The sequence below is a fragment of the Corvus hawaiiensis genome, chromosome 11 (genome assembly GCF_020740725.1).
Source record: "Corvus hawaiiensis isolate bCorHaw1 chromosome 11, bCorHaw1.pri.cur, whole genome shotgun sequence".
Classification (NCBI taxonomy): Eukaryota; Metazoa; Chordata; class Aves; order Passeriformes; family Corvidae; genus Corvus; species Corvus hawaiiensis.
Window position 1 is genome coordinate 3,205,788 of NC_063223.1, and position 24,775 is coordinate 3,230,562.

The following is a 24,775-nucleotide window of genomic DNA, read 5'->3' on the forward strand; positions in this document are numbered from 1 at the left end:
TCTTGGGTCGTCTTCCCAACAGACAGCACCTCTATTTGCTCTCTGTTGTTTTCCTGAGTTGCCTTTTGAATAGCTCTGGCAAGTTTTGCAGTGATGTTTTAAAACTTTTTTTTCTTTATTTGGTAGGTTTTTTTTTCCCCCCAGTTTTTAAAATGTTGCCGTTCATTTACAGACCTGCCAAAGGCTGAATGTAAATCATGTCTGTCTCTCACACTTGGGTGCCAGTTGGCTTCTGGTGGTGGGAGGGAGTCTGCGGTGGGTTTATCCCCCCATGGGCACCTCAGCCTGTGCTCTGTCACTTGGTTCCTTCTCGGAACAGCACTCAGAAGCCTTTTGCTGGGTTTCAGAGGGGTGGGGACATTCTTGGGGGTCTTTGACTGATGAGGGATTTTGCCATACCCTGGCAGCCTGGAAATGTGAACGCTGCCAACATCTCATGTGGCCTGAGGATAATGAGCAGTTATGGCTGTGATACAGGCTGACTGATTTGGAAATATTACAAAAACCAAATCCCCGGATGTTCTGATACAGATGTTCCCTCTCTTGTCTGGATTAGCAGTTCCACAGCCCACATTGACCCTTGCTGCTCTCCTTGGTTTGCCAAGGAATTTTGTTTTCTCCAGCGTCCCTGTCACTGTTGCAGAAATGCTGAGGAAATCAGATTTCCTGCATTTTCTACCCCTGATTCTGCATTTTAAATAACAGGACTGTTGACCGTGGAAACTCCTTCTTATGAGCCAAAGGTAAGGTTTTGGGGTTGGGTGCTGAAGAGAGATTATCTAATGTGGAAAACATAACTGGCACTTGGTTGAAGGTTGGAATTCCAGACCTGTGAATCCCCCCACAATGGAGAGGATGGATGTAGCATGGCTGCAGAAGCTGTCGGGGCTGTGTCCGGGAGCGCTGACTCCCAGGGACCCTTGGAGCACTGAGCGATGTCCTTCTCTCTGCCACCATGTCTGTCTTTGCATTGATGATGCCAGCAGCTTCTCATTTTGTTTTCTACACAAACCCTTCCCATTTAGCATGCAGCAGCAGCCCCTGGGGTCAGTGCCCATCTCCACTGTTGGTGTGATGGCTTGTCACTGGGTGGCTTTACGGTCACGGCTGGCAGCTCCCTGTGCCCGCAGAGCCTGTCCTTTGCCTCTGCAGGCTGGGCTGGCGCTGACCTGCTGAACTCCTGCAAGGAAACGTAGAAGTATCAAATCAACATATTACAGGCATAGGAAAAACAAAGAAATTCTGTTGACAAAGGTCAAAGTGTGCCAGGGACAGAGAGAGCTGGACCCCAGCAAAGTGGGGAGGGAGAGAATAAAGACTGAGGCACTCTTGATACCAGTTGTTGTGAGACCTCGTTTGCAATTTTGTTTCCTTTTCTGCATTCTTTTAGCAGAAAATTTAACTTTTAAAGGTATCTCTAGCATTCTCTATGGAGTGGAATTGTCCTTCATTTTGGAGTTTCTACAGCTTGCTGTGAGTGAGGGCTAATGTCTTTTTGTCTATGTGCAGCAGATGCCCAGAGTCTCAGGGAAACCTCTGTCTGGGCAGAGGCAGCAGCTGTGCTGAGCATCCCTGCTGTGCCTCACCCTTCCTCCTCTGCAGGGGCCTCGGCCCTGCCGGCTCCTGTGTCAGTGTCCTTGTGGCTGCAGATGGGATGGATGTAGGTTAGAAAGGAGTTGGAGTGCTCGAGCTCTGCAGGGATGGTAACATGGTTCTCCAGGCAGCCTTCAGGAACAGCAAAGGGCTTTGCTGGTGGACAAGTGCTGTGTGTTGAGTCCCTTGCCATCGCTGGCTGTGAGCCTTGGAGGCATTTTTTGAACAGTTGTGCTATCCTCTCATGGTATATTTAGGACATAAAGAAAGTGCCCAGGGAGGGTCCCATGTAAGGTGATTAACTTTGGAGCATTTAGCATTTCTTATTTCTGAGGAGTTTGGCTTTAGGTGACCTTCATGCAGCCTCCAAGTCCCACTGTCACTGTTAAGTGACCAGTGATGAGCTAACCTGCCAAGCTGCCAGAGCTGAGACTCACATGAGAGTTGTTATATGAAGAAATGTTGAAAACTACCAGATTGAAATTGTTCATAAATCTTTCATGATTTCAGTCACCGCTTTGCATCATCATTACTCCATCATTTATTAATTCAGCATCCAGCACGGAGTGATGATTGTCTGACAGGATCTTGCTGTAGTGGTGAGGCTGTGGGACAGCCCAGTGCCGGCAGGGACTGGCAGGGCCAGCCTACCTCGTGTACATGTAATACACAGGTACTGAAGATTCTTCCACGCACTGGAATGACACCTCTGTATTGTCTCTGTTTGTGTCATTGAGTGCCTCGGTGACCATGCAGCCATTTCAGGCCGTGCAGGCATTTTTAGTTTGCTGGGACTCTTGTGGGTAAGGTACTGTTTGTCATCCTAGTATGCTGAACTTGCAGGAGGAACCAAGGATGAGCTCTAGGCATCTTGCCAAAGAAGGATTTTGTGACTTCCTTCTCGGTACAGGCTAAGCCCTGTCACACAGGCAGCAACAGCTTGACATGCTGCAGTCCTGCAGCAGCACTTTGGGAAAGTCCAGCTCCTGCTGCAGCAGAAAATCCAGGCTGAGTCAGCCAAGTACTTCAGGATTTTGGGCACTAACTGGGAAAGGAAAGAACAATGTTGGGTCAGGAGAGAGTTGAGTTGGTTGTGGTGCAGTTACTGTGGCAGTGAACTGGCCCATCACGGGCCCACGGAGGGATGGGTGCTCCCCAAGGTGTCAGTGGGCTGCCCTGTGCTGCCCTGGCCCCCTCGAGCCCGGGGATGCTCCACGGCAAGGGGGGCAGATGTGATGCTGTGCTCCTGCTGCCAAACTTCCCTGCTGGCTTTTGGCTGGGCCTGCTCTGCAAGTATTGGGGTCCACCAACGACAGGTGAGCAAAGTGAGAAAAATAGACCTCCTCACAATCCTTAGGGAAAGACAAAGGAGTGTTGTGTGTTGTGGATTGTTTATATATCTGTTAGGAGCAGTAAAGAGGCTGTTTCTGTAGGTAGACTAAAATGGCCTCAAGTGCTATGGCTGTTCTGGGCACTGTCATGAAGGGAAGAAAGTGAAGGGTCTCAAGGTGAGCACATGAAGGAGCTGCCTCACCTCAGGTGTGCTCACCTGCCTTCTGCCAGGGGGTGTGTGGCAGTGGGGAGCTGGGCACTGCTCTTGCCTCTCCCCATGGGCTTTGGGAACAGGCAGGCAGCACATGGACCCATTCCATTAGCTGATCCCTGCCATTCCAACTCCTCTGATCCCTCCACCGTGCAGCTGCTCCCCAAAGCCAGCTCAGCCCAATTGTTCTCACTTTGAATAGATTTTCCTACCACCTAGTCTCATTTTTCCCTTCTTTTCAGTTCTGCAGGCCCCCTCCTGCTGGGGTCCCCGTCCCTCCGGGCCGAGCTCAGCTGCTGCTCCAAAGAGAGTGAGTGGCTCCTGCACTGGTGTCCTGGCCAGGTGCACTTCACAGAGCTGCAGAAACCCTGCCCAGGGTTGGGAAAGGTTGGGAAGAGTTGGGGAGGTGTATTTCCATCACATCCTGTGCCACAAGTGCTGTGTTGCTTCTCTTGCAGACAGGGCAAGGGGTCTGGCTGCTCCCATGAGCAGTGCTCCCTTCCCCACTGCCTGCCTGTCTTGTGGGATCAGACCCGTGTGGGGAATTTGCAGCCCAGGGGTGGGTTCTGGCAGTGCCAGGGAGAGTCAGCACTGGAGACCAGCTCTGTCTGTTGTTCCTGCTGTGCCTGTTCCCTGCAGGACACAGCAGGGACCCCGGTGCTGCAGGAGACACCAGCTGCCCAGTGAGCCCATCCCCACACTCCACAGGCACCTCCAGGCACTGCTGAGCCCACTTTGGGAAAGGTTGCAGGGGGCTGCAGTGTGTCTGTACTGGTGTCCAAAGGTCCTTATGGGAAAGCAAATAAACCTGGAATAGATGAAACCTTTTGTGTTTTTGAGCTGGGATTTGGAAGGTGTGAAAGACTTTTTAAGCCTTTGAGCCAAAGCCGCATTGGATTTGTTGGTAAACCCAGCAGTGCAGAGGGATGGGGGGAGAGGAGGGTGCATTGGCAGTGCCAGCTTCCTTAAGGTCAGTGCTGGCCATCCTGGAGGTATTCACATGGACATTTATCAAGAAATAATATATTTATATGAAAATAGTATGTGATTTCAGGTAGTACCAGAGAGATAGAAGTATCATTTTCTGGTTTCAAAAGACAATTGAAGGATCTGAGGTTGGTCTCAGTGTTCTAAGACCATTTGTTTTGATGAAGAATAAGGGTTAATACGAGGCTGGTCAGCAGCATTGTTCTGCTCTCCCTTGGGATGCAGATCCATTGGCCTTATCAAACCCTGAATTCACCCCAGGGCTTGGAGGGAACTCCAGCAGAGCTGTGCTGTTTGCTCTGGGACAAGGAAGGACAACCTTCATGACTGGTGTCTGTTGCTGATGTCTTTTGTTCTTTCTCCTCTTCTGTGTGCCTGCAGAAATCCGAACACAGCTGGTGGAGCAGTTCAAATGCCTGGAGCAGCAGTCAGAGTCACGCCTGCAGCTGCTGCAGGACCTGCAGGAGTTCTTCCGCAGGAAGGCCGAGATCGAGCTGGAGTACTCCCGGAGCCTGGAGAAGCTGGCTGAGCGCTTCTCCTCCAAGATCCGCAGCTCCAGAGAGCACCAATTCAAGTAAGTGGGTGTTCCCAGGGACAAACTGGTGCACAATGATGGGCAGAGGTTGCTGTGAGCACTGCTGGTTTGTAGCTGCACAGTCCTAAAGTGGAGTAAAGTCCATCATGTCAGCAGTGACCTCGTCTCTCCCATCCCTGTGTGGGGCTCACAGAGGAAACTGGACATGTCTCTTTCCAAGACTTCCACCACAGTGTCACTGACCCGTGCTGCATGAATTGCACTGACTGTGCACTTCTTGAGCAATACAACAAGAATACGAATCAGGGACAGGAAGGAGTCAAACCCCTTGATTTTTTGAAGGGTCTTGAATTCAGCCACTGGTTTGATTGTGCAAATAGTGGTGGGCCTGGTCTATACCCCTGGTTTCTGTGCGTAGTCCAGTCCGCAGCTGTCCCGTTGCTGCGTGTTTCATGCAGGCTCACTGGCAGGCTCAGGCTTGAAAGCAGTTTCTGGAAATGGAATTTACTGCAGTTTATTTGCAATAAAGTATGTGTTTTTTCTGTGCTTAGCTGTATGGTGCTGGAGGCAGGCAGATCCTTAGTGGAAATACTGTGAAACAAAGCTTTGAAGTAGGACGTATGAACTGGGTCCTGGGATTGTGTGAGTATCAAACCAGTGATACAGTTGTGAAAGCCATGAATATGTAAATATGCATTTACAAAAGCAGCTTCTTTTCAGTTTAACCACACTTGTGAGCTTGGCTAAAACAGAAAATATCTGAAAAAAATAGAAAGAAAAACAAACGTGGAATTTCAGTTTGGAGCTGACTGCTGTGTGGTGAGGGTGCTGGCTTGTGCCATTCTTCTGGCTGGTGGCCTCGAGGCTCTGTGAAGACCACTGCCCCATTGCTGCTGGGGGCTGGTTCCTGCTCCCTGCATGCCCGTGTGTGTGCCAGGCCAGAGGTGTCCGGCTGGGCTCTGCGGGACGATGCTTGGTGCTCCTGCTGGGTGTCAGCAGCTGCTGGGGGTTGTTTTGTCCCTTGCCACAGAGGAGAGCAGTGCTGAGGGCGCGGGGGTCTCGCTGGGCAGCACGAGCGGTGCCACGGATGTGCCCGGCAGGAGCTGTGCTCTGGGGCTGTGTGGCAGCACTGGCTGTATGGAGCCGGGAGCTGATCCTGGCTGCTCCCCTTGCAGCACCTCAGCTTGAGCTCTCTGCCTTTTCCTCCCTGGGCCACAGTGTTGGTCCCTCTCTCTTCTTCTGCCAGCGGTATCTGTGAAAGAGTCTTTCGGCTGGAATTGTGCCCTTTGTTCCAGATGAAACTCATGTCATTCAGTTCAGTGGCCAAAGACTGCAGCTGCTGTTCAGTGCATTTCACAGAGAGCCTGGGGTTTGCCTGCTTACTGCCCTTCTCTTTGCCAGCCCCAGGCTCTTCATGGTCTTTTTCTTCCTCTAACCCCTGGTGGTTTTTTTCCCGTTTCAGCTGCAAGAGCAGTGATTTCTGCTGTTACATTACTAAATCCTATTTATTCCATATTACTAAATCCCATTTAATCTGTTTACTCAGTCTCTCCAGTGTGAGGCTTTACTGCTGTCTTATGCCAAGCTCTGCTGCTGATGAGTTGCTGTTCAGATCCTCTCTGTCCTTTTGGCATCTGACTGTTGCGTGTTGGTTGTGTGGTGCCGAGTGCTGCAGTGTGCACCAAGGAATTGGGCAGTAAGGAGTTCTGGTTCAGAGATGGAGCCCACAAAGGTTCAGGGGATGTCTAGCCTCACTCATTAGTTCAGAGCAGTATTAGGGCTCTCCGTTGCTTACAGTTCTGGAAGCTGCCGCTCTGCGGTGTCCACAGGTGACAGTGGCTCTCCACTGTTACAAAACACCTGGGCACAAGTGCTGGTGTTGGTGGTGTTAATCAGGTCAGCTTCATTTCAGTGCTCACTCCTGCTGAGTCCTCACTGTCAGTTCCATGTCCAGAGACTCCCTTAATGCATTTTTTTTCTTCCGGACTGCTCTGTACCTGCCCTTACCAGGCTCATCTGCACCCCTTCCCCAGCTGCTCATGTGTGTCATTATTCTGATGAGGCTGTGACACGCTGAGGATTTACGGTCCCTTCAGCACTCCTTTGTCCCCATGTAGCTGTGTGCAGCGGGCTGTGCCCAGCCCTGGATCTGTCAATCACCGCGGTGCCGTAGCTCATGGTGGTTCCAGGTCCACGGACTCGTCCCAGTTTCTGTACACGGTTGTTCTGTCTGTGCGTGCATGCAGAGGTGTCTGAAGTCGCCATGCTGTCCCCTCCAGCATGCCTGAGAGTGTTCATGTTGTGCACAGACACTTGGAGGAAATGCTGGATGCAGAACCCTTTCATGAGCACTTTTTAGTGGACTAAAACCAGCACAGTGTATTGGGTGGCAAAAGGCCCTTCTGCAGTGGAGTGACAGCCATATTCTTAGTGTGAGTGGAAAGAATGAGCAAAACTCTCTCTCTTTCCAGGGATGTCTCTCCTCCTGTGCCATCTTCCAGAGCACCCAGTTTGGGAAGGGGCTGGCTGGGGTTCTGGTGTGGTACGGGTGCCTGTGTGCCACTGGACATCCCTGCGTGGCAACGCTGGTACAGCTGGAAGAGGAGATCACGCCCTGAAGCCCAGTGGCTGCGTTCAGGGGAGGGGGGCAACGTGCTGACAGCATTCATTTGAAAATGTGCCTTTTTGACGTGTTCACCTGATGATTTACCAAAATACGAACATCGATATCCAACTGAGATGGACAAAATCTCTCTAACAGCTTAGAGTTAGAAAGTGTGTATGTTTTATTTGGCGCCAGGCACTGTGTGGGATAGCTCCCTAAGACACAGGGCCCCGATCCAAGCAAACACAAAGCTTTTTATTTACAAAAATTATGAATATCCAAAATACAAGTGCATATTCATAACATTAACACCTCCCATTCTCCACTTCATATGGAAATGAGCTTAAATGTCATTAAGCATGCATAGTGTGTGTCCTGAATGGAGTCAGTGGTCTTGAATTGGGTCAGTGGTCTCAAAAAGATGAAGTAACTCATCTTCCTCATTTTGACCTTTTTGCCTTTTTGAACTTTAACAATCCTAATTACTTTAGTGACCTCTAAGTTTCCTCTTGCGTGACTTTTGAACGGGTTCCCACCAAGGGAGGAAATTGGTAATTGTCCTTGTTCCCTACACCAACTTATCAATGTTTCTATTCCTCGTTCTAAGCACAGCTAAGCAAACATGCAAATGACAGATCATCAGTTATTTGGTAATCAGTTACTAACATCTTAAAACCCATTTCTGGTCCAGCTCTCTTAACTATTTTAATTAACTCTAGCTGGGCCCAAATTCCTTCCTATTCTAACTAATTTCAACACAGCTAGCCTATAACTAAAATCTTTGTTTCTTCTAAATCTATGTTTCACTGACCTTTTTGATTTTTGTTTCCACATTCTCTAGGAAAGATCAGCACCTCCTTTCCCCTGTGAACTGCTGGTACCTGGTTCTGACGCAGACCCGTCGGGAGAGCCGGGACCACGCCACCCTGAACGACATCTTCATGAACAATGTCATCGTCCGACTGTCGCAGATCAGCGAGGATGTCATCAGGCTCTTTAAAAAGGTAACCTGGGCAGCCTTGCTTCATGAGCATCCATCCTGGCATTTTAGTCTAAAATAGAGACGTCATAAATGTTGCAGAGCACATCTTGCAAGGACTACCACTAAAAGTCTTTCCAGGTAGTATTTATCCTAGAGTTTTAAAGAAACTGAGATCTAGACCTGTCAAGTCTAGAGTGTGAAGTGTGACCTGGTGCTCAAAGTGTGAGTGCTGGAGAAATGAGAGGTGGCAACGTGAGGACTTTTTTTGAAGACTCTTGGAGGGCCTCAGAGAACAGTCAGAACAGGCTCATTGGGTGGAACCTTGCTCAAGAGCAGGATGACAACTATGAGGCAGGTACGAGAAAGTCAGTGTGGCTTTCTGAAGGGAAGAGTCATGCCTCAGAAATTTGGTGGAGGTATTTTCAGGAGCTAGAGATCATGTCATTAGCTGGTGCAGGGCCTTCACTGGAAAAGGGCCTTAGCTGAAATTCTTGGAGAGCTGTTAAAGAGAGGGGTTGTTTTCTGGATTAATGATTAGTTAAAAGACAGGAAAAAAGGAAAGGAGAGTTCCAATGAAGTTCTTAATAAATTAGTTGGAAAAAGCCTGAATAGTAAGATGACAAAATCTGCTGATGATACAGAATTATTAATGATAACCAAATTAAAAAGCAGCATCAAAGACTTCTGAGAATCACGCAGTCAGGTGGACCAGGACTGTCATTGAAAGTGAGGAGTGCAGTAAGGGCACAAAGAGTCCCAGCAGCCGGTAGGCTCTGTGGCCTTGTTTTCGTCAGGGGCAGCTGGGGACTGTAATGAGGAGCAGGGTGAGCCACAGGGCACCTGCCTCTCCAACAGGAGAAGGCTCATAATCAGGCCTTATCTTGAAATTTCAGCCTGACTGGAGAATAAATTTAATGTGATATTTTTATGGCCAGTTTCCTCTAGTTTATAGGTCTGACCTAGAAATTAAACTGCAAGGTCAGATTTGGGTTGGCTGATTTGATACAGGATATCATCCCTTTTCCTGTTCCCCTGGCCTCCAGAAATGGAGACATTTGGTATATGTTGGTTAGTCCAGTTCTGTCTCAAAATCTTCCTCCCATTTGCATTTTGCTCTGATCTTGTTTTTGAGATTTATATTTAAACTATCGTGCTTTCCCTGCCCATGTCTGTGGATGGTGTGTCTCATTTGGAAACACAGGACAAATTCAGTCAGCTTGCAAACAAGGACATATGTTGAGTGTTTCCAGCGTTCTCTCGTCGTATGTCAATCCTCAGCCAGGACAAGATGATGAAGTATTTCATCCACTCAACAGAATTATTTCTTTGTGTTTGGTTTTCTTCCATCTCCCCTCAGTTTTGAACTTAAATTTCAACTTCTAAGGCTCAACACTTACATTCGATAGAAATGGTTGCTCCTTGTTTCTCCCTCCTCTGTCTCCTGCCAGGAGAGCTGGTGTGACTCTCTCTGCAGCCTGCCAGAGCCAGCACCTGCTTTGCATCCAAAGGAGCCTCTGTAGTTGTGGTCATCTGTGATGTCACTGCATTTGTCCCTTGGACTTACCTGTCCCTGAAAATAATGTTCAGCTAAATCAGGGAAAAGACTTATTTTGTGTCAACATTTGCCTTTTATGTGGACCGGGAGGCTGCCACTTTTGGGCGTATTCAGGTTATTTATTTTTTTCAACCTATGGCACACCTTGTCTGAAGGGATCTGAGGCTGCACTTCCACTTCACAGCAGTGTTCAGTGGGAGCCTTGGGCACCTGTGTGGGAACAGGAGCACGCTGGTAAATGGATTTTGAAGATCTAGCCTTGCAATGAATGAGGCTGCTCAGAGGAGGATCTTTCCCTCTTGTGTCCAGTCTGGTTTTGAGTGTGGTGGATAAAGTGCTCGAAGCACTCCTCCAGGGGGGCCATGCTGTGCAGGGCCACTGGCAGAGAACCCGGCTCCGGAAGGGTTAAAGCACCCACAGTTGTGGTTCAGCTGCTGGGTGTGCTGGAGATAGCTCTGTGATGGTAAATTAGGGTAACATTTTTTCCCAGAAATGTCACTTTTAATTCTTCCCATCTAGAATTTATTAATGGCCCGTGACATGCTGTGGGGACGTGAGGAACCAGGAGGTTTTGTGTTTCCTGCATTCATTATGTAAATGTAAACAATCCCAGCAAAGCGGCAGGGGGGGCTCACTGGGGTACAGGATGAGCATAACTAAGGAGCAATTGCTCAGCAAGTGGTCAGTTGCCTAGAAAGATGTGGGGTGCTGAGCTGGGGTGCTGAGCTGCCGCTGCCTCAGCTCCCCTGGGTGAGCTTGGCGGTGGTGGGGACACCCATCACCAAACTGGGGCGCTGCGCTTTGTTCCTCTCCACCCAAGTGTTCTGCCCCCCGCTGACCGGCAGCAGCGACTCCAAACACGCCTCTTCTCGTGTCCGGCTGGGAACCCTTCCAACCCAAACCATTCTGTGATTCTGGGAGGAAAGCAGAAGAAGAAAACTCAATTGGGCAAATCTCCCTGGAGCTTCCAGGGCGAGTCACGTTCCCGATGCAGGAGGAGATGATCAAGGCGAGTGTGTTGATGTTGCTAATAGGAAGCAAAAAATGGAGATGCCAAGATGTGTCTCTGTGGAGATCTGTCTCGCTCTGCTGTTGGGGTGGGTCTCTGTCACCATGAGATCTCGCAGCGTGTCCTGGCAGAGTCAGACCCAGGCTGAAGAACCCATTGCCAGGCAAGTGTTTGCTCCACTCTAACCTGCTGTGGCAGAAGGAAGGAAGTTTGATGCTTCTTCCACGTATGGAATACAGGAAATTACACATTTGAGACAGAGCGTTGTTATGCCCAAAATAAGGGTGCTGGGTTACTCCCCAGTGTGGGATTTAATTATGTGCTATGACAGTGAATTTGATTACACCCCGTGCTGCATTGTCCTGGATGGAGGTTGGATGAAGAAGTAGTGTCTGGATGGGAGCTCTTTAGAATAAGCGTTCTCCATGCTGCTCTTCCCCTTACTTTGTCACCAGTAGCAGGAATTTTAATAAATTGCTAACTTGAAGCCATTGCTGTCTCAGTTAGCAACTGTGGGTTTTAGGAGGAATGGGAGGGATAAAGGAAGCAGCTAAATTGTAGTTTGGGTTTTGTGGATGGTCCCAGGGAACTGGAATGATGTTTTGGTGTTGTCTTCCATAAGCACAGAAATATAATTTCTCCGTTGGAGAAAGGGAAGGCAGCAGGCTCAGAGGAGAGGCAAGTCCTTCAGCTGCTCACTTGCCTGTGCTTGAAAGAGGCTCCAGCATCCTCACTCTGGACCCTGCCCTCCTGGATGCTGGGAGACTCCCGACGAAGCCACAGACCCGTTGGTTTCCTGCAGCAGGTGTTGGGTTATAGTGTCTGTAATGGCTCTTCAGCTGTGGTCCCCATCTGTGATCTCCTGTGCAGGCACAGCTCGTGGAGCAACACACTGAGCCGATTTGTGTTGCTCTATTTCAGAGTCTAAAATTGGGTTTGAAAATTACAGCTTTGTGGCCTTGCCCTGCGCTGCACAGGAAATCTGGGGCAGAGGCAGGAGCTGCAGCTGAGCCTGGGCCGTGGCTTCTGCCACCAGCCTGTCCTGTCCTCCTGCACAGACTTTTGGGAAGCCTTGGTTTGGGAGCAGCCTGTGACTCGTGGCAGCAGGGATGGCTGGAGGGGCTACATGTGACTTGGCTCCTGCAGGCTCTGGGCTCTGAGACCCCCGTTTGAAGACCTTGACCAAAATAACTCGTATTACAGAATTGTTTAGGTTGGAAAAGCCCTCTGAGACCATCGAGTCCAACCCTTACCCCAGCACTGCCAAGGCCACCACTAACCCATGTCACCAAGTGCCACATCCACACAGCTTTTAAATCCCTCCAGGCATGGGACAGAAATTTTTCCTAATATTCAACCTAAACCTCCCTGGCACAACTTGAGGCTGTTTCCTCTTGTCCTGTCCCTTGTTTCCTGGAAGCAGAACCTGACCCTCCACCTGGCTGCACCCTCCTGTGAGGGAGTTGTAGAGAGTGAGAAGGTCGCCAAGCATCTTTGGGCTGTCTGGGGGGATGCACACCTATCATGGCTCTGTTGGGAATTAGCAAGTCCCAGTGAGATCTTTGAGAGCAGTGATGACCATCAGTGTTTGTGGGCAGGGGACAGGGACTGGGGTCCAGTCCAGATGAGGGTTCCTGGTGGCTGTGGGCCTCAGCTGAGCACCTTCTGGTCATTGGCATCATCCTGGCACCTTGTACCAGTGGGAGTGGGACCAGTGTGCATCAGTTGGGCCTCTGAGGTCCTGTCCCAAGTACCCTGACACTAACTCACGGACACACTGTGGTTACTGGGTGGGACTTTCACCCTTTAGACTCCTTGCTTCAGGCTTTGCTTCAATTCTAATTTCTCATAATCTAGACTAAACTTTCAAAGTATGTAAGTTGTCCTTTTGACTGGAATTAGAGGACCTTTCTGTACCTTGGGCTTCTCTTGTCACCCAGCCTGATGGAATGTTGTTTTCCCTGCCCACGTGCACAAAACTTCCTGGAGTTATTTGAGGAAATCTGGAAGAAGCTGCTCAGTTTTGTTTTGGTTTGGTTTAGGGGAGGGAGGAGGGAGTGTCTATACTTAGTTTAAACTCATCTTCAAGCTATAATAAGTGTTTCCTAGCCAAGAAGATTCCACAGAGAGATTTGTGGTGTAATTACAGGGAGGCAGGAAAGCAGTTCAAGTGCATCCCAGCACCTCCAGCCTCTGGGTTGCAGTAGGAGTTGGCTTGATCTGCAGCCAAGCTCCAGTGTTGGGCAGCTCCCCATGCTGTGGCCTTTCCATGTAGAGCTGTGTCCATGCTGTAGGAGGCTGGCGACTGGATCTGCCTCATCCTGCCTGGCAGGGAAAGGGAAAACACAGGCTGGTAATGGGATTTCAGCAGACAGGAGTATGCCAGGAGTTCCTCACTGGCAGCGAGTGTCTCCTCAGCTGGCTGAACTTTGGCTGCTGCTGTTGTGAAACTGGAAACTTTATTATGTAACTGTGGTGTAGCTATTTTGTAAAGTCCTTTTTTCAGAGATGCTTTGGTTCACTTGGGTTATAATAGTGAAAATACTGAGCAGACAATACTCAGAGTATTGAGGAGAAGCTGGGAGGGTGGGTCATGGCCAAGGGAAACATAAACCTGGGATGCCGGTGCTGAGGAGCCTTGATAATCTTTGCTCTGAAATACCAGCATTGGCTGGAAATTGCAAGTCCAGGAGCAGGTGTGTTTAATGAGTGTTTCAGTTCAAGGCAGATTGACAGGTGATGCTGTGGGAGTGGAGAATGCCAGACTAGGGAACTCTGTACCCAAAAATGGCTATTGGATGATGTACACCCTGCCAGTCCCAGACTGGGGCAGGGTGTTACGTGTTAGACCCAAACGGGGAGTTGGCTGGGCTGGGGAAGAATTCTACCAGTGGGAGGGCAAAGCAGTATTGCCTGTAATTTTAGATTAATCTGTTTTGCAGGATAAATATGTTAAATTATCTGAAATTCCTCCTAATGGTCTCTGAAACCCAGGCTGGGTGATCCATGAGCAAACATCAACCTCAAAGGAATACGCAGCAGTTCTGAAACTGCACGAGACTTTGCTGCACTCTGTATTCACGTTTCCCTCCAAAATGTATTTTCATTTCAGAACTGCATGTTTTGAACATAACAGTCTCAACTCTCCTTGCTTTTGTCTTGCAGAGCAAGGAGATCGGCCTCCAGATGCATGAAGAGCTCCTGAAAGTCACCAATGAGCTCTACACGGTGAGCAATGAGCCAATCCCACCATTCCTGGCCGGCAGCGTGGGGAGAACAGGTGTTTGTTAGAGCAAATCTGAGGGGGCTCTGCCCTGGCTGTCCTGCAGCATGGCCCATTCCTTCCCCCTGCATCCTGTGGGGAGAGTCTCACTCCTCACTGGGGGGAGGGCAGTGGTGGAGGATTTCCCAGCGGTCCAAGGCCAAGGGCTGGATCACGCTGCCCAGCTGCTTCTCTTGAGCATAGCTGGGGATGTTTGGGGGTGATCCAGTGTGATCCCTGTGTCCCTAATGCTCTCACCTGCTGGGCACCACGTTGCCTTTTGGCCGTGCTCAGTCACTTGGTTGGTGATTTCCAGGCACCAGTGGCTCTGAGCTGGCTGTGCTTGTTTGTTGGACACCTCCCTGCTCCTGTGAGCCCGTGACCTTTTGCTGGGGAGTGCAGAAAATTTCTAGCTCGTAGGTGCTCAGCTCTGTCTTGTGCCCTGAGGAGCACTTTGGCTGCAGAGCTGCCTGTGCCTTCTGGTGGGATCATGCGCTGTTAGTCAGGACATGGCTCTTCAAGCAGGTTTTCTTAGCAGGGTAGTAAAAGTCTTTGTGTTGCTTCTGCCTGTTGCCCTGTAGCAATTGTTTTTTAAAGAATTTATTTTATTTGTGGTTTAGGAGCAACAAAACCATATAAAGTCTGTGTTTTGTTGGAAAATTGAGATAATATATTAGCTTTGTTTGGTTGTATCTGCTACTGGTACATAAATAATACTGCAGTAGTTTATTCCTAAACTATCATTCTATTTCATCTTTTTGAATAACAGGCCTTAACAACAGAGCGTGAATGATTGTATTTGAAATTTCTGCCATAAATCTTCCCTTAACAGGTTTGTTCCTGCATTGGCTGTTGAAGGATTTGGTTGTTGTGAGACCTGCAGCGTGGGTGGACAGCAGATCAGATTAAAAAGCCTGTGTGAGATTTGGGAGGGCATTGTTGATGATTGAATGTCACGAGTTGTGTTAAGGGTGGTGGCTAATTAAGATTAATTACAACAGCAGCATGACAGATGCAAAACACAGAAAGACTAACAAGGGCTGGGCTGACCTGAGTACCTGTGGACCAGTGTGGTCTGAACCCAGACCCGGGACAGGGCCGTCCCCGAGGGACGCGCTGGGGTCGGGGGGGACCAGCAGTGTGCTGAGTCCGAAGTGGGAGCAGTGCCCAAGGAGGAGCACGGAGGGAGATTCTGCCCATCCTCACAGGAGCTGAGCTTTCTCCCATTCACTGCTTTGCTCCACATGCTGAGCAGAATGGGCTTGAAAGGTGAAACACACTGGTTTGAATGGTGAAACTGGAACAGCTGGAGAGCTGTGTGTTTGCATTCAGCCTTGCTGCTAAGATAACAAACTGGTTGTGTCATCCAGCCAGGTAGGAGCAGGGAAGGGACACGCTGGCTTCAAAAGCATGAAGAAAAAGCTGTGGGGCAATCAGGGTCACCTCAAATCTGCTTGGTGCCAGCAGCTCCTGCCAGTCAGAGTTCTGTCCTTGAGCCCACTGGGTGAAATGGGCCCAGCTGCCCCCTGGCTCACAGGTGCTGGGGGTGGCTGGGGATAACTTTGGGACTGAGCTGCTGTTGGTGTGTTCTTTGCAGCGCATTGGGTCCCCACGAGCAGCACGAGAACTGTGGCTGCTGTCAAAGCCAGATGAGGATCTGGCTCCCAGGACACCAGGCTGCTGCTTCTTGAGAAATGTCACTTGTCTGCTGTCAGCACAGGGAAGTCGATTTTCTTGCCTTTGGCCAGGCCTTTACCCAGAGCTCATCTGGGCCCTGGCAAGGCTGCTTTTTAAGCCTCTCCAAGGGGAATTCTGTGCACTGGGAGGAAACTACAATTTTTTACAGGCTTCTCAGGGATTCACTGTCTCAAACTTAAGCCAAAACAAGCACATTGATTTTAACTCAGCCTTGTTGCTGTTCTGATGCAAGTCACCCTGTGGCCTCTCTGTGGAAAGAACCAAACCCACACTGATTTTAATCAAAACAGAAGTGGGTGACTTTTGTTCAGAAGTGGAGATGGTTGTGAATGGTTTTGTGCAGAAATAGTTCAGCTGTGAATTAAAACCAGCTTCATTCCTTTGGTTCCTGCTTACGGATTCCAGCAGAGAGGTACCAGTTGGAGCTGGTAAAGGCAGAAGGCTGAGGGGGCCTGAGCCTGTACCTGCCCTGGTCACCCCATTTCTGCTCTGGCTCCTCTGCTGGGTCAGAACCTTGGGGATGAGCTGTTGAGGAGAACAAAGCCCTTGTAGCTGGAGACAGCCAACTGTGCCATTTACGGCCAGTATTTTGGCAACAGCCTTTATCCAGAACGTGTAATTAATATGGAAAACACAACTCGTGTTGTTAAATAACTAATGAACATTGGAACATATTTTTCCTCCTTCGCTGCAGCTAATTAACTGATTTGCAGGAAAGCTCCCCGGGATGCAGCTGTGGCAGTTTGTCTTTGTGTCACAGCAGTGCGAGCCAGGGACAGCGTGATTTGATTGCGGGCACTGAGATGGCACGAGGGAATTGCAGATCGGGCTGATTGCTGCAGTGCAGGTTGACCCTGGCCAAATTTAAGGCAGATATTAAACAGAAATATCCCCTGAATTTCCAAGAGTGAGCTGTGTGGCAGGGCAGCTGGTGAGGAGCACAGTGAACTGTTTAAGGTGTCTGTTTTGGTTGGGTAACTGTCCCATAGCCTTTAGATTCCACAAAAATCCTGCGATTTGGACCCCTGTTATTTGTTGGGCTTCTGTCATGTTGTGTCAGGGCCTGAGTGCTGCAGAAACCTTTCCTCTTACTGCCTGAAGCCCTGATGTGCAGCACTTTGCTTTTTCACTTCCCTCTGTGTGTTTCACAAAAAGATGGAGATGGTGAGGATGAGGTTGAGGGAAGGGCTCAATGAAATCCCCTGGTCTTTCTTTTTAAGAAAATCCTAGGAATCCTCTGGTTTGTGTGTGTCCTGTGACATTCACTGCAGAAAATGCAGTTTGAAATACGTGGCTGGAATCTGTGTTAAGAATTTGCAGGGTCTTGAGATGAAGCAGCCCAGGGCCAAGGCAGGAACCTTTGCTCACTGTCCCTTGCCTTTGCCTGCAGTTGGATCTCGCTGCAGTGGCAGGTTTGTATGGCTCCGATGCGGCATTAGGAGCCTGCTTCAGCTGAGGTTTGTGCTTGGCAGGAGGAGGGATCATGCGGCTCAGCCTGACCTGCTCCAAGTCAAACACTCCTGGGTCCTGCTGACAGCCGCAGCTGAGGGAAACTCTGTGTTTTCTTCATTAAGCCGTGTGTAAAAATCCCCTGCATTTGCAGGTTCCTGCTCTATTTTAACCCTTGGGCCTCATGCAGCCCGTCCCAGCGTGCCCCAGCCTGCAGTGCCCAGCTCTGCTGAGCCCGACCGCAGTGAGCAGTCGGGCACCGTGGGCCGTGTCAAGGCAATGTGAAATAAACCATCCACATCCCGAAGGGAGATGATAGAAGGGGACAGTGTGACTAAAGGCATAAAGAGAAAGGAGCAGATGTGTCCCTCTTGCCAGCTCCATTAAAATGATCCAGTCTGCCCTTTGGGCTCCTGTTTCTGAAAGGGAAGGTTGTAGTGGAAGTTCTGCCTGCAGAGGGTTCCTGGATCAGCATTATCCCTCCTGGATCTGCAACGTGAAGGACAAGGTGCTGCTGCACCTACCCGAGCACTGCCTGTGCCTGCTGGCAGCTGCAAGAGGAGGATGAGGTGGTGACAGGAGACAAACCCCATTTCTGCCTGGGAATTGCAGCTCCTCCGCTTATGGATGGTTCTGCTGTCTGGGTGGAAGAGCAGGGGCTGTTTGATGGCTTCGCAAGTCCCAGTGTAGGAACGGAGGGCTTGGGTCAAAAGGGAGTTTGGGGTGATTGTGGCCTCATCACAGCCACTTACCATGGAGACCCTTATCCCAACTGTAGAGCACTGAGGTTATTCCTTATTTCCCTGTTGGCAGGCACACGGTGCTCTTTGACTGGGGGTGTTTGCTGGAGCACGTCCCCACAGTGGGACTGTTCTTAGACCAGCCTGGAGTCTCTAGAAATAGGGCTGGGGCTGGGATTAATCTCACAAGCTTTCCTCCCCGCTTTGTTCCTTAGTGCCACAGTGGCTCCCACAGCGGCCCCCACAGCCCCTCTGCCCTGCCCATGGCAGCTGGATTGTCCTGCTCCGGTGCTCTGAGTGGCCGTGGGCAGGTGGCTCATGACCTCCTGTGTCTGCAGGTGATGAAGACCTACCACATGTACCATGCAGAGAGCATCAGTGCCGAGAGCAAGCTGAAGGAGGCGGAGAAGCAGGAAGAAAAGCAGTTCAACAAGTCAGGGGACATCAGTGTGAACCTGCTGCGACACGAGGACCGACCTCAGCGGCGCAGCTCTGTCAAGAAGATTGAGAAGATGAAGGAGAAGGTGGGTGAGAGGGAAGGAGGAGGGAGCTGGGCTGGGGTTGGGGCTCCCTGCGGGGGTTGGCTTCAGCCTTTTCTTTGTCTGTGAAGCCATTCCTGTATCTATGGGAAGGGGTTAGGAAGGGTGGTGTCTCGTGTGCATGTTCTGCTGAAAGGCAACCCAGGGAGACCATCACAAGTCTCTTCCCTGCTCGTGGCTGTGGAGAAGGGCCAGGACCAGCTGCTAGAGAAGGTTTGACCCAAAGTCAGGATGGCATGACAGGGATGGGCAGTGCAGCCTTGGATGGGGGGTGGACCTGCACAGGAGCCATATGGCCACCTGTGACACCTTCCTGACTGGCTCTCTGGAGGGAGAGCTGAGACAGGCAGCTGGAGGGGCCTTGGGGGCCATGGCTCCTGGAGCGCAGGACAAGAAGGGGTGGTGGGAGCTGCACCAGCAGCTTGGGCCAGAGTTTGCCGGGGGCCTGGCTGTGCCAGCGGGGATGTGGGAGGCCGTGCTGAGGAGGGCGGCACACCAGGATGTGTGGTTTGGCGTGATCCTGATCCGGACACCAGACCCTGCTCTGGGAAATTGGAGCTTGTCTGTGATGTATTCTTTTAAAAATGAACAACAACAGCCTCAGAGTTTGCTCAGGCATTGACTCCTGGTAGCAAAAAAATAGTTGGATCTATAAAATACCAGTGTTTTTCCTCTGTAGACTGGGCATGAGAGTGCAGTATTTAGATGGATTTGCTAAGCAAAACACTTTGTGCCGTTTTGGCCTCAGCAAATCCCCCAGGCCTCAGGATCTCCACAAATTTGTGTGCTAATTTTGGAGAAAAGGAGATAGCTTCCTCAGCCAGGACGCGTTTGCTCACTGGCTCACCCAGCCCTGGGACATTTCTAACAGTGAATTTCTCGGAAGGGTTAATCTTTTGATTCAGCCTTCAGAGCAGGAATCTGTCTGAGCGGATGTCCCAGGTCTGGAGCACATCTGCTTTCCTACAGTTTTGAATTCTGGGTCCTATTCTAGCTGTTCTGTGTAGCTTGGGCCTCTGGGCCAGATTCCACTCTGATACAGCTGCACACATCTAGAGCAAGTCCAAACGTATGTCAGCATTTCTGGGGGGAAAATTTGGCCATCTGATTTTGACTGATGCCAAAACCCCCCGCAGCAGCTGTGCTCAGGGGCTCCAAGTACCTCTGAACAGGAGGCACTCATTGTGGCTGGCTGACACAGCGAGGGATGTTCAGATGGGATCTCCTCCACCCTGGCAAGGTCCCTGTTTCCGTACCAGATACCAAGTTGTAGTAATTACCTTGTCACACCCAGGCTGCAGGGTGCTGTGCGGCTTTGTGGCAGGAGAAACTGTGCAAAACCATCCTGTTTGTGCTCTGACACTCCATTCTGCTTTTTCAGAGACAAGCCAAGTATTCTGAAAACAAGCTGAAGTGTACAAAAGCCAGGAATGACTACCTGCTGAACCTGGCAGCCACCAATGCAGCCGTCAGCAAATACTACATCCACGACGTCTCCGACCTCATCGACGTGAGTCCCTTCCCTGTGCCCATCCAGCCTGGCTGGGCTCTTAATTGCACTCCTGTGTGGTGGTGAAGGGGTGTCTGTGGGGGCTTTAGGATACTCTTAACTGGGGCTGAAGATGTGCTGTAAATTGGATTTGCCTTGGGGTCAGCCAGGTGAGACTGAGGTTTGTTCTCGGCCCATCAGTCTGTGTTTGAGACAGAGAAATGCTTCCCAAGGTCAGACACAGCCTTGGTGCTGAAACTGAAGGTTTTTTTCTTTCTACTGCTTGGTGACTTTGGTGGTGGTTCAGTACATGTGGAAGTGCTGTCCTGGCTGGGGAAGGTGCCTTTGGAGCTTTGTCCCAGTGCTCCTTGCAGGGAATAGCCTCAGGGCAGGAACTGCTGGAGGCAGGATTCATGGCAGTGGCAGGAACTGAACACTGGTGACTCCTACAAACTGCTTTGAGATGATTTAAAGGAGGGATTTACCCAGAGAAGGGATTTCTGTTTCTTCCTTTAACAGACGTCTCACAGCGTGTAGATTGCACGGTGCAGTTTCTTCCTGCTGGAGTTGCCTCAGTGAGCACATAAATAGCTGAGCTCGAAGCACTGAGTTACCATCATTACCTAAATGTACAATTTAAAAAACTGCTTGAGTGTTTACCTCCTTTTCTAACCCACTAACATGTAGTTACACTTCTGAGAGTTAATTAAAGTAAGTCTGATGCAAAACCCCTGATGACTTCAAGATTTTGATATACGATAAAATGCTCATTATGTCCCTTTTGTTCTCTTTATTATTGAAGATGTATTAAAAAACAAATGACTTGATTGTGGAGACATTTGAATGGCAAGGTGTGAGAACACCTTGATTTATTTGCAGGCTTTCTGCTTTTGTGGTGTATATTCTCTCTTTCTTTCTCTTGTTTAATTATTTTTTAGGCAAGAATGACTTACTTTTGTGGAGTTTTTTGAATTTTGATTTTCTGGAGATTTGCTGAGTTCCATTTTAGCTCTGTCTGTTTATATTATTCTTCCCAACTTTTATTTCCTCGCTGACACTTCCACTGGAGTCAGCAGATGGCTTTTCCGCTGCACTCCAGGAATCCCTTCAGGGACTTTAGCTAAAGCATCTTTAACATGGAGCAATGAAATTTCCCTGATTTTAAATTCTATTTATAGGCAAGAAACAAAAGTATTGGATGTGTGAGCTGCACATGGCTGTCCTATATCCTCAAAGGGAAAGCAGTTTATCTGAACAGGCTTTTTTACAAATTCAGTGTATTTTGCAGGGGTGAGACAAGAAGGGCTTCAGCAGCTCCAAAAGAAATCAATCCAAGTTACTGGATCCCAGTGGTGCTGAAGGGGGTCTCTGCAGGGCAGCTGAGCCCATGGAGGGAGTGGGTCTGGGGGAGAATGTGGGTGAGAAGGGGCTCCATGGGACAGCAGAGCTTGGGGCAGCTCAGAGCCCAGCTGGCTGTGCTCCTGTGGATCCTGCACCGTGGGGATGGTGAGGGATGCACCGGGCTGGCTTTCTGGGACGTGGCAGAGGTGAGGGGGCTCGCACACCCTCCATCTCCAGCACAAATTGCCACGTGCAGCTGCGATTTCACGCAAATCCGAACCGTCAGGACACTACAGCAGCCAATTTACCAGCGTTTCCCCCAAATCCCAGCTGCCTCAGCGTCATCTCTTAGGCACAGCCTTGACATGGCTTGCTCCCTGAGCATCACTGCAGAGCAGTGGCTGGTAACAAAGTCGGGCTCTGCTCTCCAGCTCTGGCAAGGCAGAGGACCCAGCTGCTCCGGGGGAGGGTGAGAGGCCTCCCAGGGCTGCGGCTTAATGAGAGCTGTAAAGCCCATCAGAGGAGCTGTAAAGGGACAAAGAGCTTGTCTGCCCCTCTGTCTCCAGTGGCCTTGGTGTTTTGTCTTAGAAGGGAAAGGAAGAATATAGCGACAGATCAAATTAGCCTTGGACTGGCAGTGCACCATTTGGGCCTCTTCCTCGGGTGACACGTGTGTCTGTTTAAACTCCTGGGCTTGACTCATTTCTGTCATTAACTGTGTGACCAAGTTAATCTCTTCAGCCATGTATGTAAAGTGGAGATAAAGCTCCTTATCCATCCCTCTGGAGTTCTGTGGGAAATGGCTGCAAGGTAGTTTGAACTGGTCATGTTTAGCAGAGAAAATGGAACAGTCGGTGTCCATACAAACTGATCTGCCAAAAAGTGCGCAGTCTCCTCTGAGTCCTGGAACAGCAGCTTGCTTCCCTATGGATTAGTGTTTGCTGTATCTGAGACAAACAAGCCAGGAAAGGAGGGGAACTCTGAGGAATTTACATGTAACTGTCAAATTGCTTGGTCCCTGGAAAAATTAGCTGAGTCAGGTTAGGGAAACAGAAACAGCAGTTGAAAAAGTTACGCCAAAAATCCTCAGTTGGCTTTGCTGGCCTGGTTGAACAGGGCTTGGAGCAACCTGGGCTAGTGGAAGGTGACCCTGTTCATGGCAGGGCAGTTGGAATTAGATCATCTTTCTGGTTTCCCCCAACCCAATTCTGTGATTTACTTGCCTCACAATACAGCTCTGGATTTTGCGGCAACATCAAGAGAGTAGAGGCCAGAGATTAAAATAGGCATGGAATTATTATATATTATGCATATAATTAAAAATAATGCAGAATATTTTTAAAAGAAAGGATAAAGAAAAAAATGCAGAAAAGAGGGAGCAAAGCAAATGAGCTGGGTTGTTTGTTTGCAGGCAGTGCTGGGTCCTGTGGAGGCTGGGGCATTACTGCTCTGCCTGGGAAGTGAAGGGGTGGCCTGCAGGACACCCAGGTGCTCAGGTGTTACTCCAGGGTTCCACTCCAGGGTCATCATTCAGGTGAGGCGTGGGCCTGGCTGAGCTCTGTCATGCAGGTTCAGCCTCCCAGATAACAGAGGGACTCAAAGTTGCTGGAGCCACAGACCGTGTGCATTTGCTTCTCCCTGGAGCCCAGGACTGCCCCCCGGTGCAGCGCTGGGGTGGGCAGTGGAAGGCACACAGGTATTTGGCTGCTTCCATGGTGTTTTGGCCAAACGTGCTTGCTTGGGCTCCAGGAGCTGGTTTGTTTCTCAAGCTGAACACTGGGATATTTCCACCCCTTGCAGGGTGTTACCAGACGTGATGAATTAATGCTTGAGGAGCTCTGAGCTTGGCAGATGAAAGGCACTGCAGAAGGACTGGGGATTATTATTTGTGGTTCTAATTTATTTGCCATCAAAGAGATGAGAGGGGTGAGAAAATTCCATTTGTTCTGGGGTGGGGAGCATCAGTTTGAAGTCTTTTTTCTTCCTTTTTCTTTTCCCCTCCCCATTGTGTGTTCCTCTGGGAATTGCGTGGAAGTCCCTGCTCTGTCTTTTCTTCTCTGGGCACCCGTGTGTGAAGCAGCCGGCGCAGTGCTGATCACCAGGGACTTCAAGGGCTGCAGTGTGTGCAGGAAGTGCCTGCCCTGGTTTTCAGGAGCAGCTGATTTCTGGGGGCTGCAAATCACCTCTGGCTTCAGTGCGAGTCCAGCAGCAAAAGAAGGGGAACATTTCACATGGAATTTTGTCCTAAAAGCAGCTGGCAGTGCCCTGAGCCCCTCTCCTTGGGTTCTATGGCATTCAGTGCTTTGCCTTGTAGTGGCTTGGTTAGTGTGCTGTGGGAATTCCCACCCTTGAACAGTGGCAGATATTTCTTCCTGGTACTTTGTAGCCTGGCTTTTTGTAGCCGAGTAGCTGTGATTTCAGGGGCTGGGAGAGCACTGGTGAGGGCTGGGAGGTGCTGGGGAACGTGCGGTCCGTTCCCAGGGCTGTGGTCAGCTGGTCATGGCAGGAGTGCTGGTCCTCCGCCAGCGCTGGCACAGGGGTACTGGCCCTGGTCCCTGCCCCATCTGTGTGACAGCCCCTCAGCTGCACTGTTCCAGCTCTGGGGTTTCTGTATGACCTGGAGGGTTCATACGGGTGTTGGTGCTGAAACTGTCTCATGGGAGAGACCTGCAACACAGAATGAGGTTTTGCCCCAAGCAGCAAATGGAAATTCACCCCTTATCTTTCTTGTGTTGCTTGTTGATTTTTTAAGGCAGGTCTGTGCCAGTCCATAACTGCCCATGCTCTCAACTAGTGTGATTAGAAGCTAAATAGAAGCAGGATAAATGGAGGGCAATTTGATAGTTTTTACAAAACGCCTCGTTATTGCACATGGGGTTTCAGAGCTTTTAAAGACTAGAAGGGACAGTGGGGCTCTCTTTGGCACCTGCGGGTGGGAATCTGACCAGTGTAGCTCTGCTGCTGCTGGTTTTAGCAGAAACTGAAGCAAGCACAGCTCTGCCGTGACGTGATCTGAGCTGAGCGGTGTCTTCTCACATCGGCACAGAGCGTGAGATGGCTTCTTGGGTTGGAGCTGCTCGTGGCACCAACTGAGCTTTCGGATTTCACTTAGAGTTTATCAATATGAATTTTGGAAGAATTTCTTCACGGAAAGAGTTGTCAGACACTGGAATGGGCTGCCCAGGGAGATGGTGGAGTCCCCATCCCTGGAGGTGCACAAGGAATAGTTAGACGTGGCACTCTGCTCTGGGCTGGGTGACGAGGTGGAGATCGGTCGCAGGTTGGACTTATGATCTTGGAGGTAATTTCCAACATCAGTGAATCTGTGATTCTGTGAATATCTGATGTTCTGATACGGAATCGCTTTCTGTGCCTTTCTGCATTGGTTCAGTAGTGCCTGTGGATGCTGCAGAGCTGGAGAAGTGACTTTCAACTACCAGCTCCCAAG

At 50.0% G+C, this 24,775-nt stretch overlaps 1 protein-coding gene across 2 annotated transcripts in view; it reads left to right on the plus strand.

Moving 5' to 3' along the window:
- SRGAP3 (SLIT-ROBO Rho GTPase activating protein 3) overlaps window positions 1-24,775 on the plus strand; it is an 83,000-nt gene that overhangs the window by 34,323 nt on the left and 23,902 nt on the right. For both annotated transcript variants that reach the window (XM_048315392.1, XM_048315393.1), the window contains exons 2-6: window positions 4,505-4,697; window positions 8,105-8,267; window positions 13,975-14,037; window positions 18,297-18,482; window positions 19,879-20,007. In XM_048315392.1, the coding sequence (XP_048171349.1) occupies window positions 4,505-4,697; window positions 8,105-8,267; window positions 13,975-14,037; window positions 18,297-18,482; window positions 19,879-20,007 (734 nt within the window). The remainder of the gene's footprint in view (window positions 1-4,504; window positions 4,698-8,104; window positions 8,268-13,974; window positions 14,038-18,296; window positions 18,483-19,878; window positions 20,008-24,775) is intronic.